Below are 17444 nucleotides of genomic sequence, written 5' to 3'. Positions count from 1 at the left end.
AGCACAAATCAAAGTTGGTACCAGCAAAGTTTTGGTGTTGAGATTCAGCTAGGGAACATCTAACAGTGATGGTATTGCATCATCTGAACAAGAGGTGTGGAAGATGTGTTTCTCTCTTCTGCATCCCCCAGAAAAGCTTTTTTTTGTTTTACGTTAAAAGCTTTCAGCTCAGCAGAAAGCTTTAAAAACAAAACCCTGCAGCCAGCTGAGGAGTCTTAGTCAAAACTGAGCAACACCAGGAGAGAGACTGCGTCAGCCAGACTTTCTCTGCCCAGTTGCACCCTGGTGACAAGTTACCAGGGTCTCATTAACCAAGCCACAGTTAACAAGAGTTAACAAGTACTTTCCTAAGTGCACCCCCTCACCCCAGAAGCAGTCCTTTACCTGACAAGGTATGCAGTTGCACGTGACTGCAGGCCACAGCGTGGGGCTGGAGAGGTAAGTAGGGCAACGCTTTCACCCCCGCGGCCGGTGCCCCTCGGTTCGTGTGTGGTTCAGGCTCTGCCACGCTTGGTTTTCCTGCACAGGCATAAGAGCTTGTTTTCATTTGCTGCTAAGCAGATGGGTAAGGAGAAGAGTTTTCCCAATATTCTGTTCAGCTTTATCTCAAACCATGCCACTTGGAACTAAAACATTTACAGCAGACTGACATCAATTACCTCGAATTACGAGTCTGAGTTTGTTCTACACAAGACATGTAGAATGCACACATTCTACCCTTATCCATACTCCCTGCCTCTGAAGCAGTTAAATTCTTTGCTGGCATTTCAGAGGCAGCTCTTGGAAAGTAAGAGTTTGACTACTGGCTCCAAACCCAAAGAGATCTCTGGCTTCTTTTACAGTTAAGACTGAATTAAAATTCCAGTGAGAACAAATAGAGAACCTGCAAGTTAGACTCACTGGTAAATGATCACAGAATGTTTCTGGTCATGAAGGAGAATATTTTTCTTATTGGAAAGGAATTGAGTTCAGATCTTTTTCAGTAAACATATTTCTCTTACAGTAAAAGACAACCACAAACTTGTTAGACGAGAACACGTATTGTGCCGTGTAGGGTCTTCTGAGACGCACAAATCAACCAAGCTGCTCTGTCTGGTTTGCTCCTACCTAAAACAATGGAAAATTTCTCGGTGCTCCCACATACACAGCAATGTCAACATTTGACAAACCAAGTGCCAGCAGGTCACCACCAAGCTTCTACATTTCAGGAGCAGGCCAAGGAAAAGCAAAGCAGTTTTTCTTCTGTTTTGAGCTTGAAGAGAGGGCAGCTCCCTTTCCAAATCCAGATCCAGCACATGTTCCCAGGCAGCTCAAAGCCCAAACGAGCGGGCTCAGATACTGTCCTACTCTGCCCCAGCACAAACGCGACTGTCGTTATCAAGGTGCATCTTGTTCCACGACCTCATCAATCCTGTAAGCAGCCAGTCCAGCAGGCTGCTTTGGAGCAGGGTCATACCACAAAACCTTTAAAGTCCAAACTTCTTCCTCCCTCCGTGTGGATACAACACTTCACATAAGATCTTGTGAACGCCTGGATCCAGACGGCCTAGGCAGCAACTTACAGTCTCAGAGATGAGTAAGGAAGCGTCCCACAGCAGCATCTCCTTAGCATTTAGGCTTGTATCCTTTACAGCATTATTAGTTTCTTAACTAGAGGCAGTTTTCCACAGTAATGCTTCATGTGAGGTTGAACTAATTGTGCTAAGACACCAAGAGAGGTTTAAACTGGTACATAAAAAGTAAACCTCATCAGCTACAGAAGTCAATGGATCATAACAGGCTGGATGTTGTAAAGGATTAGACTTTCAAACCTACTTGGACATGCTTTAGACAGACTCACTCTAGCAGGTAAACAGCTAAACAGAACTTCCAACTTAGTGTTGTCAAGTTACAAGAACAGAGAGCCCATGCACCACAAAGCTACCAGCAATAGCTCAACTCGCTCCTGGGGGTCGTGAACAGGACTATAGATTTGAAGTTACAATCATCCACTTGTTTCTCAGGTAAGTTCCTGCTCTAAGATAGTGACTGATGTCCATGAGAACCCCCACACATACGCCTTCCCTGCAGGCAAAGGAACGAGCTTCTTCCCAGCAAACACCTTCCCTTTGAGGATCTGAGGCAGCGTCCTAAGACCCTCGGTCTCACTAAAGAGCAGCTCACAGTGCTCCAAGACAGTACCCAACTGCAACCAGATTCTACACAAGCTGAGTGTAGTCTATCAAAAGGTTTTAGCAGATCTACCTCGAAGAGATCATTTGCACATGTGAAGAAAGTTAAGAAGTAGAAATACATGTCCATAGAAAGCAATGGCAGAGTCCAAGCGAGGGTGGGTGTTCTTGATGACAGTGCAGCCTGGAAGACAGACCACCACCACATCCCTCAACATCCCTGGCAAGTGCCTCAACAGGGTAATAGAGCTCCCCCTGCATCCTGCTGTCCTTTACCACCCAAATACACACGGTGCCCAGGACACCAGGAACCCGGCCAGACAGACGGCAGGAGGTCACAGCTGGACCACCTTGCCCAGAGCACTAGGAACACCTCAGTGACCAGGCCGGGCCTCGTGCTGCTCTCCACCTGCTTGGTGGAGCTGCACAAACAGAGCTGCAGGGTCTGTGTCAGAGCTAATGACATAACTGCTGGCCTGTTGAGCACTCCATTTTACAGCTTGGACTTCTACCAAAAATTGCTTCAGGTAAATTGCAGAGTAGTTTAAGAAAGCTCAAAACCAGCAGAGATGATTGCAGCTAATTCCAAGTTTCTTGGAGCCACTTACCTCATCCCATCTACACTGACAGAGTTGTTTGTTGTTTTTTTCTTACCACTAGACTTCACACAAAACAGGTTTTCTGGCAGAACACCATTTTGGTTACTTTTGAATCCAGTAACTGGAAGGTTGACTTGAGACTTGTGCCTAGAGCATGACACAGAACGGTGCTTTGACAGCCATGCTCCCCCAACCCAATGCAATGCCCAAGGCTTTATCGTGTCTGTGCCCCAGCACCGCTGTGCCTCCCATACCCTGAGCAGAATAGCTCCTGGCAGCCATACAGGTTCCAGATCTGAAGGTGAAATGAGTCAATGTCAACTCAACATAAAGCCTGCGACAGCTGATGTTTCTCACCATCTTTCTTCCTGAATTACCACAAACTTATTTCTGGCACAATGTCACAGCTCACAAATTGCTTTGCATTTGAGCTGGCAAAGGCAGGATTGTCATGTCAAAACCCTGTTCAGCAGAGACACATTTTAAAGGAAATATTTTGAAGGCTTTTGCTTTAGGACTGTCAAGCTCAACAGATTAAAGAGAGTTTCCAAAGGGATCACCTGTATCTTCATGAGCAATAGGAACACTCCAGTTTCCATTTGTCTTGGGACTGAGAACAGTCCCTCATAACACAAAATACAGAGCTAAGCACCAAAATTATTAGCCAGATGCTCTTATGCCTCATCTGTACCCACACAGGCCACCTGCAAAAGCAGGACGATCATCTTGGTGCCAGAATACCTTGCTCAACTTTTCAGGTGGGAAACTGCCTTAGTGAGGGCAAGGCATTTCCATACCTGTCATCCTGCTACTGCACTGTTACTCCTCCTGCAGACACTACCTGTGCTTTGGACAAAGTCCAGCCTATCTTGGAAGTCCTGCAGATACAGATCCTTCGAGATACTGACCCCAAGGTTGTAGAGATACTGTTTTCAGGAAGTTTTCCCATCTCTCCCCTAATCCATTTTGATTATTTCATCCTAGCGCTCTCCTCAGAGCAGCCTGGAAGTTTGTCATATTCCACCTCACATTCCCCTCCCACCTTTAAAACACACACAACAAAATGCAAACGCAGTCTCTGGTGACAGGGCTATCGTGAACTGCTCCTCTCCCTTTACACAACTTGATTCTTTTCTCTGAATTCCCTCCAGACATTAACTGTTCATCCTACTCTTCAGGTAAAATTAACTTACCTGGAGTTGCTAAGGTGCTTAGGTCTCACCGCATAATATCCATACTATCCCCTTCATCCCAGGTCTGTTGGCAGCAGCCTTCGGTCATCATTTCAGAATCCTGTTCTAATAGCTCGACCTTAAGTTTGAGAGGTCTTCAAACACACCAATGTGCACCCAAACAACTCTCCCTAGAGTAAACCGGCACAGCCAGGCTGCATCTGCCAAGCTTGTCACTACTTACAGCCACACTGTTTAAATGCTTAGGGAAAACAAATGCAACACTGTCAGCAGCAATTGGTCCAAGGAGGAAAAAACAAACATCTCTTTCTTAGATAGGCATTCTAGGTCCAAGGCAGCTAAGGGTTAGACAGGACTTGTGGAGCATCGAGAAAGGCCTTAGAACTGATCTATACTGGAGAAGCCTCTTTTACTCCACAGAAAACTCAGAAATAATGCCGTGGAGGGGCATCTCAGAAATTTCTTGTTAAATGGCATTCTCCATTTATATCAATCTGCTTCCTGTAGCATACATCTAGCACTACAAACTACTTAAGTCACTTGAATTAAGATTTTTTTCTTATTTTCTCCATCTCTATTGAACAAAAACAGTCCATACAACAAGGAATACGACCTTAAAAGCAATGCATGCTGGAAGAGTAGAGACATTGCATCTCATCCTCTGAACAAATGCCAGCTAAACTGGGGGAAAATCTCTTAAAGATCTCTGCGTACATCACTTGTTCCATAGCATACATCCACTGTAAGACATCACACTATACGTTAATAAAATGCTGACGTTAAAGTACATCAGCATCTGACTTTCTATGGCCACACAGACTGAACAGGTATCAAGGTCAAGCTGTGACTAAGAAATCACTTAAAGCCAAGGTTTTCAGAGGCACAAAAGAAATTAAATATTCAAATTGCAAAAAGGTTACCTGCAAAGACAGGCCGCACGCCTTCCTCCAGGCAGGCAGCTTTTCTCTCTGCACCAAGACCTGAGACCCTGCAGAACACAGAGAGCAGCCTGTCCTCGGTGGGCACACCAAGTCCTCAGCCCGTTCTATAGAGAGATCGCTTGCTTTCACTCCTGCCCACCCTGCGGCTTTGCTCTGGCTGAAGGAAAAGCCTTGCGTCAGCTCCTCCGCTCAAACTGCAAAGGTGAAGAAACAGCCTTATGTCATCTGTTCTTCGGCAGCATGCTGCCCGGCAGCGTTATTCCACCCTACACCTGAAGCGCCAGCTAAGTGACTTCCCCAACGCCCTTCTCCAGCATCAGGCCCAAGTCTCTCCCTGTTGTGCTTTTTTAATTACAGTTAACAGGAGTTAAACCAGAGTTCACCATGCAATCACACTCTGTCCTGTTACATTATGGCAGACAAAACAAGCTGTATTAATTTTAGGAAAAAAACCCCAAGTTATTTCCATCACGACTTCTTAAAACTTTTTACTAATTTAAACAGATGGCTTAACAGAGAATGAAAGAAGTGGGAATGTTTGCAGCATGGTAGCAACGGAACAAGTAAAATCCAACTCACCTTTTAAAGGTGAATCACGTACCAGGTGGTTTGAGGGATTTTACTCATGCAGACATAAAACATTCACCACTACTGAAAGAATGACTCCACAGAGTGGTGATTACAGTTTGTGGTGTTGCTTTAAGATGCTATAGAAAGGGTTTAGAAATTGCCTGCCCCTCCTTTTAAAGGGTGGTATTTATTACATTGTTTATGGAGAGTTTCCTCCTAAGTTTTTAGGCAGGTAGGTTAAAATTGTTTACTGAACCAGGCAGCACTCTGCAAGGTCAGGTGAACACTTACCTGCGGCAGGCCTGACATTTATTTTCTCTAGCAGACTGTTCCACTTAACAGCGCCATTAAGTGAGAATATGCAACGAGACCATACACACAAAACAGCCGGGAGCACCTCATCCGGCTCTTTACTTCTGTCCATAAAGCTGGGAGATGACAGAACAGTCCAATTCAGTTGCAGATTATTTTATTATTATTTTGTTAGATACTGAAGTAAAGTTCAAAGCACTCTTGTCAGACTTGTAATTCCTGGATAATTACTGTCTTCAGCAAGCTGGAAAACAAGGGTATTGTAACTCAAAAGTGACTTGTTAACTTTATTGCACAGAAACACTCCATATGACATTATTCACATTGATTTTAACATTTCAAAGTGAGACTAACACCCAGAAGGAACTCCTTATTTCCGCCTGTTGCATTTACACTCCTTTCTCCCTTTTTCTCTTTAGGCTGACAGATCAGTTTCATTCTGAACTAGACCCTAAACACGATGCTGCATGAAGAGCAGTAAAAGGTACAAGTACATCTGCTAACAGCTGAATTGCAAGGATTGGGAAAACCCTCATTTTCCAGAATAGCAAGTTTTGTATTTAGGACTTTTGTTTTGTCTTCACTAAATCCCAAAGTTTAGCTCTCTGCTCTGTCTGGATAATTCAAATTAACATGACACAGCAAGTTAAGGACTTTAGGACAGGTTTTTTTTCAGGTCTTCAGACAAGGACAAAAGTTATGCTTGCTTGAAAATTTTATTGACACAACTGTTTGGTCCCAACACACAAAACAGCACTTGAGCCACAAAAGAAAGTGTCCAAACAAAGTAGACAGCTAAGAAAAGAATTTTTTTCTTCTCCCTCCCATTCCAAGAAAAAGATAGTGCATAAATTGAGGGCTTCAGTGACTTTTTTTTTTAAACAGACATGAATCTGAAATAGTACATTTAATTGTTAAATTAAAGAATTTCATGGTTGTAATGCTTTTAAATCTGTAAGCCACATCATTCATTTAACCCTTTGGATAAAAAAATATATTGCAATTCAATTAGCTATTTTGTTACACTATGAACACAACTTCTCAAAAGTATTACTCTATTACTTTCAAACAGCGATTTCATCAGAATCACACATGAATCCAGAAAAGATATGCTGACCTCCATCAGTGGTATAACCACTGCTCTCACTCTGACAAATACCGTCTTTTCCTCTGAAGCAAAAACCTGGTTTTCTTTAGTATTCCAGATGACTTGTAGCTGCAGCTCAGGAAAGTAGAATTTCAGGTTGGTCTTTTCTCCAATGCATGCTCTTCTGAAACAAAGATCTAGACTGACCACTGTTAACCTTATCAAATTTAAGGTGAAAGCAGATGTTCTTGCATTTAACTCGTTAAAAACACTCCAAGAAAGCTTACTTCTATATTTCTCTTTCTATAGCTGTATGTCTGTAGAGGTTTACTAAGGACTCAAAATACTGTGCCATAACACTCAGAAAAACTTCCCAGTGTTTCTCTGCATCCACAATGGCTATAAGTTCACTACCGGTAATACTTGCCTAAGTTTAAAAGATTTTCTAACAAAATCTGACTGGTAAAATTCTGTCTATAGCCATTATTCAGTGGCATTTCCTGTCGCTGGCTGAGAAATTAGAGCCTGTGTTCTGTCTCTTGTATATTACAATAGAATCTACCCCAAAAAATACTCAGTTGGCCAGTGGAAAACCTCTAGTATAGGTTCTTTCAATACTACAAGCAATTAATTTGCTGCCTGGCAAATACAACCCATTGTAAATGCCATGGTTACCCAGAATGGGTATAAAGTCTCAGACACTGGACACTTCTGCTAACTAGAGTTCAGGCCATCCACTGACGTAACTTCTCTTCCAAAGCCGGCCCTTTCAAAAGCCAATGCAAGATACCACAAATTGAAAAGAGCTTCCAACACTAGGAGTAAGTTTTTGAATAAAAACAGACACAGCTAAAAGACAGCACATCAAAGAATAAGCTTCCCGTTTACTGAACATGCTTAAAAATAGAAAGCAAGGTTAAACAGAACAACCTTAGCTTTTCCACGTGTAGTTAGAACTTCCCTTACAGGTGGAAATAGCATCAATACCTTCCATCACAAAACATTTTATAAGACCTGCTCCGTTATCTGTAATTTATGCATCCAATGCATATTTCAGAAATATCAGAATCTTGCTAACTTCATCTCTAGACACAATAAAATGTGTGTGTCTGTACCTTAAACTCATGACACCAAGACAGTCTTTTCCATAACCAAATCCATGCCAGACTGGAACTAAATATAAAAGGGAAGCTTAAAGCATCAGTGTCCTAGAAAGCTCCTACAGGAAACTGAGAGCTACAGAAAGCATTTAAAACAAGTTTTACAAAAGATCCACATAATCTTCTACAGACATCTTTAGACAAACTGATTTCCAATGCAGTTACAAGTCATCTGAAAGGTCAGAGAACAGCAAGTTAAAATTTCTCCTCTGGAGCACAATCAACTCCCTCACTCTTGTCATTTCAGGTCAGCAAGTTAAAATTTCTCAACAGGCTTTTGAAAGACAGATCATGCATTTTATTAATACTGTCTGAAACAATACCAGTAAGCAACAGCCTATAGAATACAATATGCTACATGTATGATTACACCACCAACAAGGCTTAAAGAAAATAAAATCTGTTCCATTTTAGTTGAATTAATATTTTGCTTTTACTGAACACGCATTTATGAAAAATTGTAAAATTTAAGAATAATTTAACGAATGCCAGAATTTTTTTTTTTCAAAATAATAGAAAAAATCTGCTCTGCTAACAGCTGTGTTCAGTGTAAAACGAACAAAATCTTCACAGAATACGTTAAATACAAATTAATTCTTCTAGGCCTTTCATTAAAATACATAAGGGATAGCAAATAGCTTTACTTTGTGCAGAGTCCATAGGTATTTGTCTTTCACACTAAAAAGAAAGAGTTAAAGCTTGGTTACAGGTGCAAGTGAGAAGTTTGCTGCCAGTTTCACCTTGTTTTTGTGTTGCTTTTTGGCTGGGCTGTCCATTGCTTCCTTGCTTAGCTGGGTGTCGGAGGACTGACAGGGAGGCACTGAAGCATTCTCTGTGGTGCTGGATACCACAGAACCAGAGGTCAAGTTCTCTTGAGCTGTGGTAACAATCCTTTGTTTTTCTTCTTCTGTTAAAATCATTATCTCTAAAATAAATAAGACAACTCTGTTTATTGATGCTCCGTTCTTAAAGAATAAAGAATATTTCTCTGGTAATAGGCAATAAAATATTTAAAAGAAACTTGACACATCTGGCTTCAAATCAGGCCGGCATGGTCACCTCTGCAGCTGAGGTGATGTTTGCTTCCAGCTCTGTCTGTACCATGTACTACTTAGTTTAATTCCCACGCATCAAGTCTGTCCGTGCTCAGAAAAGCACTATCAAATTACTGCGGTGGGAAGGCTGCTACAGGCTGGCAAATGCCGTTTCCGTGGTGGATACTGTCCCTACAAAACTCAGCGCAGAGAATCCCAGTAGGTACTTGCAGTCAGTACTCAAGAGTTTCTGACAGAAGCCACCTGTATTTCCAACACATCCCATTGTGCAATATATACATGTATGTATTTAAATGGAACTTTATACAGTCAACCATTTGTTTGATGCTTTATCTTCCAAACTGTGTGAGTTCTCATCTATAAGGAATAGAACAGAGGCGAGCAAGCTCTTACCTGGGAGGGGTGCAGGGCGTTCCTCAAACTGAATGAGGTCTGCAGACTCCAGAACCACTGGATCAGGTCTCAACTGTGGGGATGGTAGGCAGGAAGGGACTGGCTCACACAGGAGGTCAACGGGAGATGTATTTGTGAGGCAGAGAAGTTCTTGCTCAGTTTGATTAGAAACTACAAAAATAAGGGAACATCTTTCAAAGGATCTGCAAACTGAAGGCATCGCTATTTCAGAGCTGGTAAATGTAAAGTCTTCAAGATGCGATTCTGAGGATTTCAGAACTGTGCTGTCTTTGAAATACTGATATCAAACTGCTTTAATTAATGCTAACTAACCTCAGATTCATTCAAGAGATACTCTGCTGGATCAAGAGCATCTAACTAATTGCAATACAGCAGACATGGCAATAGTATGTTAAACCTATTGCTTGCCTGAGTAAATATACCCCTACAGTAAAGCCTGGTATTTGCCAAACCTGAACAATCAAAGAAGAGCTGAGGAATCAAGTCCTACAGGAACAGCCTTTACCAGACAACACCCCTGCAGACACACCAATATCCCATCGGCTATTTATGTGCCATTCAACACATTTACATGTGGAAAATTAAGGTGAAAGTTTAAAAATAAAGGGACTTGCCCTTACTGAAAGGGACAAGCCTAGACTTCTGAAACAACTCAAGCACCACAAGTTCTCCAACTTGCAGGTAGTAAAAAAATTGGAGACCACAGCAAGATAAGAACTACAAGGTCACTGTTTCCCAGTTATTTTTATTTGGGGACAGATTTATACTAACAGCACTGCCATTAATAAGTAACAAAAATCAACATAAAAACACCACAGAAGAACACTATATTCTCAACAGAATACAGGAGACATTCCTAGACTGACCATCTTTTCTTATTAGCTTTATGCTCATAGACTTAAATTTCCACTAAAGCCCATGGGAAACAGTACCCTAGCAGCTATATATACAGACAGCTGAGGACAACAGGCACACGTCCTCTTGACAGGGCATCTAACTATATACTTTGAGAAGTTCAGCAGCTTTCAAGCCATAAAGCATTTCTACCAAAGTTCAGATTGACTAACTCACACAGCTTTCCCCGTGCTGCTTTGATCAGTCTGCTTATTTCCCCCAAGATAAATTTCTTAGATAAATCAATTTTGCATTACCATTGCTAGGTGTTCCTAGATTTAGTTCCATTGATGAAGTGGATCCTGGGGTCTCCATAATATGTCCATTATTGTCAGCAAGTTGATTTCCATGATCATCCACATGATCAGCAGGGGGAAAACTAGGTGAGCTAAAACGAGCTACAAAAAGGCAAGTTCATTTATTCAAGCCACCTCTCAAAAAAGAAAGAAGAAACTAAGATACTGCTCAAAATTGAAATGGCTTACTTTTCATGTCGTTCTTCAGTACCACAATTCTCTTATGGCCATGTCCTTTAATCCAGACCACCTATAGAGAAAAAAAGCAGAATTAAAACATCAGCACATACTATGCTCAAAGCCTAAAGCAGCTTACTCACTGCCGTTCATCTAGCCTTGAACTGACATGATTTATAAAAGTATTAACTAAATCACGTTGCTAATTTGTACTACACTACCCAAGTAAAAGCTTTGTCTCAAAATAATTGATGCCAAAGGGAAACTACAGGGCTGTAAGTATACTAACTATATATTAACAAACCTACACATTTAAACATGGGAGTTGCAAAATTCCATTTTGTTACTCTCTGGAAAGATTAATTTATTTAAGGGAAAGCTTATAGCCATGAACTGAGTCACATAACTATCCTAGAGCACTTAGCACATGTGGATGACAGGAAGATGTCACAGCAAAACTCCACTCCGCAGCACTTCTGACAAGGTCCCACAATTCCTCACTCCCCACCTAGTAATCGACCCTGATCAAAATGAAGCTTCAGTACAATACTTCATTCATTCAAGACAGAAATCTAGTATCTCACTTGATAAAGATGCCAAGGATGTTTGTGGCCTCACCAGGAACAGTTCTTACACAAACTTTGACCAAAACATGTAAAAAGAAATTTCCCTTTTCTTATTACAGTCTAGATTTCTCAGAAGCTATTAAAAATACAACTGGTATAAGCCTCCCTGGAGAAGGCAATTATTCCAGTAATTCACACCAATTAACAGAAACTGCAGTTGTGTAACTTTTTAATCCACACAGAAATCTCAATGTAATTGTGCAAAACGGGATTCTTCACACCTGTGGAATTGCTCCCAAGAGCTCTTCTAAGTTATTGCATCCATATGCTTTAGGTTGCAGCACTTCTCCTGTGTATTTGCTATATGCTACTGGGAACTCATGAAGAAAAATCTGCTGATAGTGATAAGTGTGAAGTAAGGACCTGACATTCTTTGCAAACATATACAGATTTGTAAGCTTCACATATTCTCCTGCTGCACCATTGGTAAAAACCTATTGGAAAAAGAACAGAGAAAGAATTAGAGTGCATAGTTCCATGTCCTCTACTCACTGTCTTCTCAAAGTCTGAAACACACCAGAAAGAGCTTACATACCTCAACCAAGTAAGGCAGACTCTTCAGGAGTTCAGTTAAGGTCATAAATCCATATTCGCAGGGATTAAGCGGAGTACTATGGACTGTTTCATAATGCTGTTTAAGCTGTTCAACAGAGAGAAAGGACGTTCCATCCCAGGACATCAACAAGACCAGCAACTGGGCAGTCAGAGTCCGCAAAGATTTTCTATTTATCAGCTGAATTTTTTTGCCAGACTCTTTGTCAACAACCTAGAAAAATGAATTGGGAATGCAGTTAGGGACAGGGAAGGATTAATTTATAGGCAAGCTGTGTAGCTGGGGTTTGTTACATTACACACCAGCATCTGATACTCCCCTGGCCAAAAACACACAGGATAAGGCAGCTTATTACGTGGAAAAATTTACTTTAAATATACAAAAGCTGTGTAGCAGTTTGTCTGCATGGTAGGCATGATTTTACTCTTTGTTCCAAGCCAGCTGGACCTGACTGAGCTCCAGCCTGAACACCAGCTGCTAAATTAACAGAACTGGAGCAACTAAACCAGTATGCTTATATCCATGCAGATGCAATCTTTCTTTTCCGCTCACACATAGGACCATCTACGTATTTACATTGAGTCAAAGCCTCAAACCGTAGGTCAAAAGAAAATAGGAATATAAAACACTGAGATTGGTAACTACTAGCGTTATCAGGAAATGATTGCTTTTATACAGTTAGAAAGTCATTTGGAAAAAAACAACACAATTTGTGTTAAAATAAGTACTAGAATACAATCTTTTACTTATTTGCTAAACAAGCATGAGCTTTCCCAGAGAAAGTTGAAAGGTTACAAAAGAACAGAGAGAACACTGTAGAAATACAGAAACTGCATTTAAAATACCTTTGGAGTCTCTCCCCCCACCCCAACTTAATGAAATACTGTTTCCAGAGTACAGCAGAGCACACCAAGATCTGTACTTTGAGACAGGAAATTCCTTAACACATTACATACCTTTCAGAGGGATAAACTACAAAGATAAAAAGTTACCTTTACGACATGGCGAAGTTTTTGCATTAAAGCTGGAACTGAGCTAACATCATAGTCATGAAGACGCAGTGTGTATCCAAATGTTTTACTGTACTCTGTCAGTACATCAGTCATCAAGAGGCAGTTGTCCTTCTGAGATGCCAGCAGTTTAACAAACTGGGCAGCAACTGCTTTGACTTGTTCCACCTCCGTGAGTGTGAGAATTTTCTCCTCCCCACATTCCAATACCTACAAAACAGAAATTACACTTTGTTAAAGTGATTTACCTAGTCCGAATGAGAAAAGTGTAATCTGCAACTAAAACTCAGTGCTGCAGGCAATCCTTTGCTATGGAGCAGGGCTCAGCTACCTCAAAAGGTATCTGTATAGCAAGCAAAATGATGTCATTTCTGAAAAACAACAAATAGGCAATTAAATAGTTATTAACCTTTTTTAAAGCAAGTTTAACACAACTTTAATGAAACTTAGCTCTAATTTTGATGCACTGAATTTTGTAAGTATGATCCAATTTAGAAAACTTGAATTTGTTAACAAAAACTTAGCCTGAATGTGCTAAAAGCCTTGGACCAGTTTCTCAAAATAGCTATAATCAAGACTTCCTTAATTACAGCTGTTTAATATTACAGGTGCACAGTTTAAAACTCACACAGAAGTTAATGAGAAATATAACCCTGCTGAAACAGTTGTACAGCTCTCAGAAATGCTTTAGTACAGCTTAGGATTTTAGAACTTACAAGTAAGACATCTGGTATGGCTTCAAAGAGTTCAAGTAGTTTTGTAAAACCATAGTAAGCAAGTTTGCACTGACGACCAAAGTGGTGGTGGTAAGAAGGAATAAATTTATTGAAGGGCATTCGAAAATGGGGTTGATGGCGCAGTAAGTCTACTACCTCTTTAGAAAATTGTTTGGTTCTTTCAATTTCTTCTTGTGTACGTTCTAAAATTAAAAAAAAAAGCAAGAGCTATGTACCAACACACTTATAAAAGCCAACAGAATATAAAAAGAAAATAGTGACTGATTTTCAGCTTAATCACTATCATACCAAATCACTAGTTTCTTCTACCACTGAATACCTTTACTAAGCATACCTGTTTAAGTCCAAAATAACCAAGCAATCAGCACTTTAGAAGATATTAAACAGCCAAATACATCGGTATTTTTGCTGCGTGGAAACAACCTGTTAATAATTCCACAGAAAGTTTAACTACATGCAGAAGCAGTAGCATTATTTTATGTGTTTGGCCAACTGCTTTCCTGTCTGTTCTAAGTGTTTACTTTACATTACATGCTTTAATTTACTTTACATGCTTTAATTAGTACAGATTTAAAATAGTTAAAGAACAATTTCTTTGGCAGCAGTAAAAAAAAGTAGATGGACATACCTCTTTTGGGAATACAAATTACCATTTCATTGTCTTGCTGTGACAAACAGATGGTTGTGTCTGGAATTTCTGATATAATATCAGCCAGTTCACACACTCCATATTCAGTAACATCCCAGTCCTTAGAGAAACACCTGGAAGTTTTAAAAAATTGTATAATACAAGTATTAACGCATGCTGTGTAGACAAAAAGTGTGTAAGTTGAGAGAATAAGCCTCAAATCCTAAGAAAAAGGCATAATTTTCCTATTGGCAATAATAATAGCATGTGAAACAAAGGGGAAATTATCTATCCATTCTAACCCAAAAAATAAGTTACACTGACAGTTCACATGACACTAGAAGAGCTGTATCTGCCAACCAGTGGATGCCTGAAGCTAGTTGTGGTAAATGACAATATAAAGTACTATTTTTCAAGCTCAGTGATCTAAGAAAGTAATAAAAGTTATACAGCTCCATATGGCTACACTTTCAGTCTGTACTTGCTTAATAGTTACAGACAAATGCTCTTCCTAAACAAGATTAGTTCTCAAGAGAAGGCAGAGACCACATCCTGGAAAACACCATGTTAAGGTTCACAATACTACGCAATATATTAAAAGGTATTTTACTCTTCCCCCCCTCCCTGCCAGCAGGCATTTCTCAGAAGCAAGAACACTTCAAATATATTACTATTCAAGAAATTGCCAGAGCTGACTACAATGGAGATGCACGTTTAGTAGATTTAGAAACAGCCGATAACATTTTTGCCAATTATAAGTAGAAGCGTGCATTCCCAAGGAGCTGTTGGCATGTGCAGCACAGTAGCACACATGTAGCACTAAGATGCTATGGTTTCCTCAAAGCACATTAAGGACTACTTTTTATCTCCATATTAAGGAAAGTATCATTCTTGGTTCTTTAAAAAAAATTAAAATCTGCTTTTTACCATACCAGAAGAGAATGTTCTTCCCGGCAATAGCAAAACAGGTATTACTCCTCCTTGGTTTTGTGCCATTGCTAGATATAATTAGAGTATCTACTGACAATCAGTCTATTTTATATTCCCCTCTAAAGAAAGCCTAACACTATTTTTTCCCTTTATTGTTCATGTTAATGTGCCACGACCTGCTTGTTTAAATCCACCCTTGCAGTTGTGGTTTCAAATAGAACTAATGAAATACAATAACCCATTTCAAACTCAAATAAAGTTAAATGAACCTAGTACTAAAAGAAGCAGTAAAGCCTGCCAGAGAGCTTTTAATTTTTGTTTTTATTGTAAGTTTGAACTTCTACATCGCAACAAAGAGGCGATATAGTTGCCACAGTTTCATACTAAGATTTAAAGCGCCGACTCCACTTGCAGTAGATTTTAAGACCACCACTGACAGACATGCCCTGCACAGTTGATCTGGTTTCATTACAGAGAACTTACCAGTGATAAGCCTGTAAGAATTCCCTCACAATAACTTGCTTACTGGCCTGGGATTTGAGAAGCTTCAGTAAGTCTTGAGTAAAGCGCTTCACTTGAGCTCTGTGTGTCAGAGTTAACAAGCGTTTGGAACCCATACCAAGAATCTGCAAGAAAAATTTATTTGATCACTCACAGTGAACATCCTCAGTAAATTCTTTTACAAGATATTTATATGCCAGTTCTAGTATAGATAGGCTAGAAATAAAGGATAATAGAGACAGCATTTGGCAAGGCAGCCTCATGAAGCCACCATATGCTTTCTGTACTGAGGTACATGTCATCAAGAAATTAAGAAACACTTCCTCCATGAGTGCTATTGCAACTGTTGTACATTTCTATGGGTTATTTTAAAATTCTAGAACCAACTGGTGTTCCAAGTAGTAAGCTAATGTGACCATAGTGTTTCTTTTTGTAGCGTAAGGCCACATGGCTTATTTCACACAGAAATCCTTCAAGTCACAGGCTACATACACATCACAGCCTAACTTAAGAGCGCAGCAAGTGCTGAGCGCTTCTATGACAAACAGCACAATTAAAACCTTTTACCCGAGCACTAGCCACAGGATAAACCAGCTTCAAACTTTACTCCAGAGGCTGAGATGAAATAAAGAGTTAATTTCCCCAGAAGTTGTTTTGGAAGGGTGGGGACAATAAAAACAACAGAACAGAAACATCTCAAAAAGAGAACAATTACATCCCATGGTTCAGTTAACTTTCAAGGTGGACTAGGTAATTGCACAGCATCCTTATACAATGCCAACCAGTAATTCAGAGTTGAAGATACAAGTACAGATCCCCAGGTTAAAAGGAACAGTGCCACGTAACTCACTTGCAGTACGTGAGGCACTGCTTCTAGCAGCTCCATTAATTTAGAATACCCGTAGTCAGACACGCGGCATTGCTTTGCAAAGTGATGATGGTATGTTGGGATGAATTTACTGACAGGTATGACGCAGGACGGCTGGCTTTTAAGTAGATCTATCACTTCTCTACTGAACTGAATAAGTTGTGGATTGCCTACAGGACTCTTAGAACGTAGAAGCCAAGGATCTGCAAAAAAAAAGAAATCATTACTGAACCTTTCACTAATATTTTTCTACTAAACACTGCACTTTATTTATGACACAGGGTAGAGCACAGGAGAAAAATACAACGAACATTCAAACAAAAAGTTTCTCTTTATAAAAAGTTTAACAATTACACAAGATGTTTACTTTATGCTACTCAATTTTTTACAGAAAGGTTAGTTCAAAGAAAAGATTTTAAAAAGAAATATTTACCTGCAGTAGGTGGCGGTGGTTTGTTATGTATCCATTTAATAACTTTAATGCCATTTTGGGCAGTGGCAATGTTAACTCCAGGAACACAGGTAATCAGATGTTCTAAAGGAACACCACCCTGGCCTTCTGGCACCACTTCAAGATCATTGAACTCTGACATATAACAATCAGGAAAACTTTGGAAGAAAAAAAAGCTTCCATTATACACTAAAATACCACTATAACAACTGTCCTAAAAATATCACTATTTTGAGACACTTTCTGAACAAGAGGCTTCAAGAGCTTGCTA

General features: G+C 40.1%; 1 protein-coding gene across 8 annotated transcripts in view; it reads right to left on the bottom strand.

Annotated features, from left to right (window-relative positions):
• Positions 1-453: 453 nt before the first annotated feature.
• The window catches only part of MARF1 (meiosis regulator and mRNA stability factor 1), a 33320-nt gene continuing 16329 nt past the window's right edge, over positions 454-17444 (bottom strand). The window contains exons 16-30 of one of the 8 annotated variants that reach the window (XR_008579387.1): positions 17156-17331; positions 16705-16925; positions 15837-15979; positions 14424-14557; positions 13775-13977; positions 13041-13268; positions 12031-12261; positions 11717-11929; positions 10882-10942; positions 10654-10794; positions 9482-9652; positions 8774-8958; positions 5766-6030; positions 4884-5098; positions 454-626 (exon numbers count right to left, since the gene is read on the bottom strand). Coding sequence is in view for 3 of the 8 variants with exons in the window: in XM_054842831.1 (XP_054698806.1) it covers positions 5977-6030; positions 8774-8958; positions 9482-9652; positions 10654-10794; positions 10882-10942; positions 11717-11929; positions 12031-12261; positions 13041-13268; positions 13775-13977; positions 14424-14557; positions 15837-15979; positions 16705-16925; positions 17156-17331 (2161 nt within the window). In the remaining 5 variants the exon portion in view is untranslated. Of the gene's footprint in view, positions 627-4661; positions 5099-5762; positions 6031-8308; positions 8959-9481; positions 9653-10653; positions 10795-10881; positions 10943-11716; positions 11930-12030; positions 12262-13040; positions 13269-13774; positions 13978-14423; positions 14558-15836; positions 15980-16704; positions 16926-17155; positions 17332-17444 lie in introns of those variants that run through there. The other 7 variants (XR_008579388.1, XR_008579390.1, XR_008579386.1 and 4 more) reach the window with 7 other exon arrangements.

Source organism: Grus americana, chromosome 15 (genome assembly GCF_028858705.1).
Source record: "Grus americana isolate bGruAme1 chromosome 15, bGruAme1.mat, whole genome shotgun sequence".
In the NCBI taxonomy this organism is placed as follows: domain Eukaryota; kingdom Metazoa; phylum Chordata; class Aves; order Gruiformes; family Gruidae; genus Grus; species Grus americana.
Note: the sequence above shows the minus strand (reverse complement) of the source record. Positions and strands in the feature narration are given on the sequence as shown.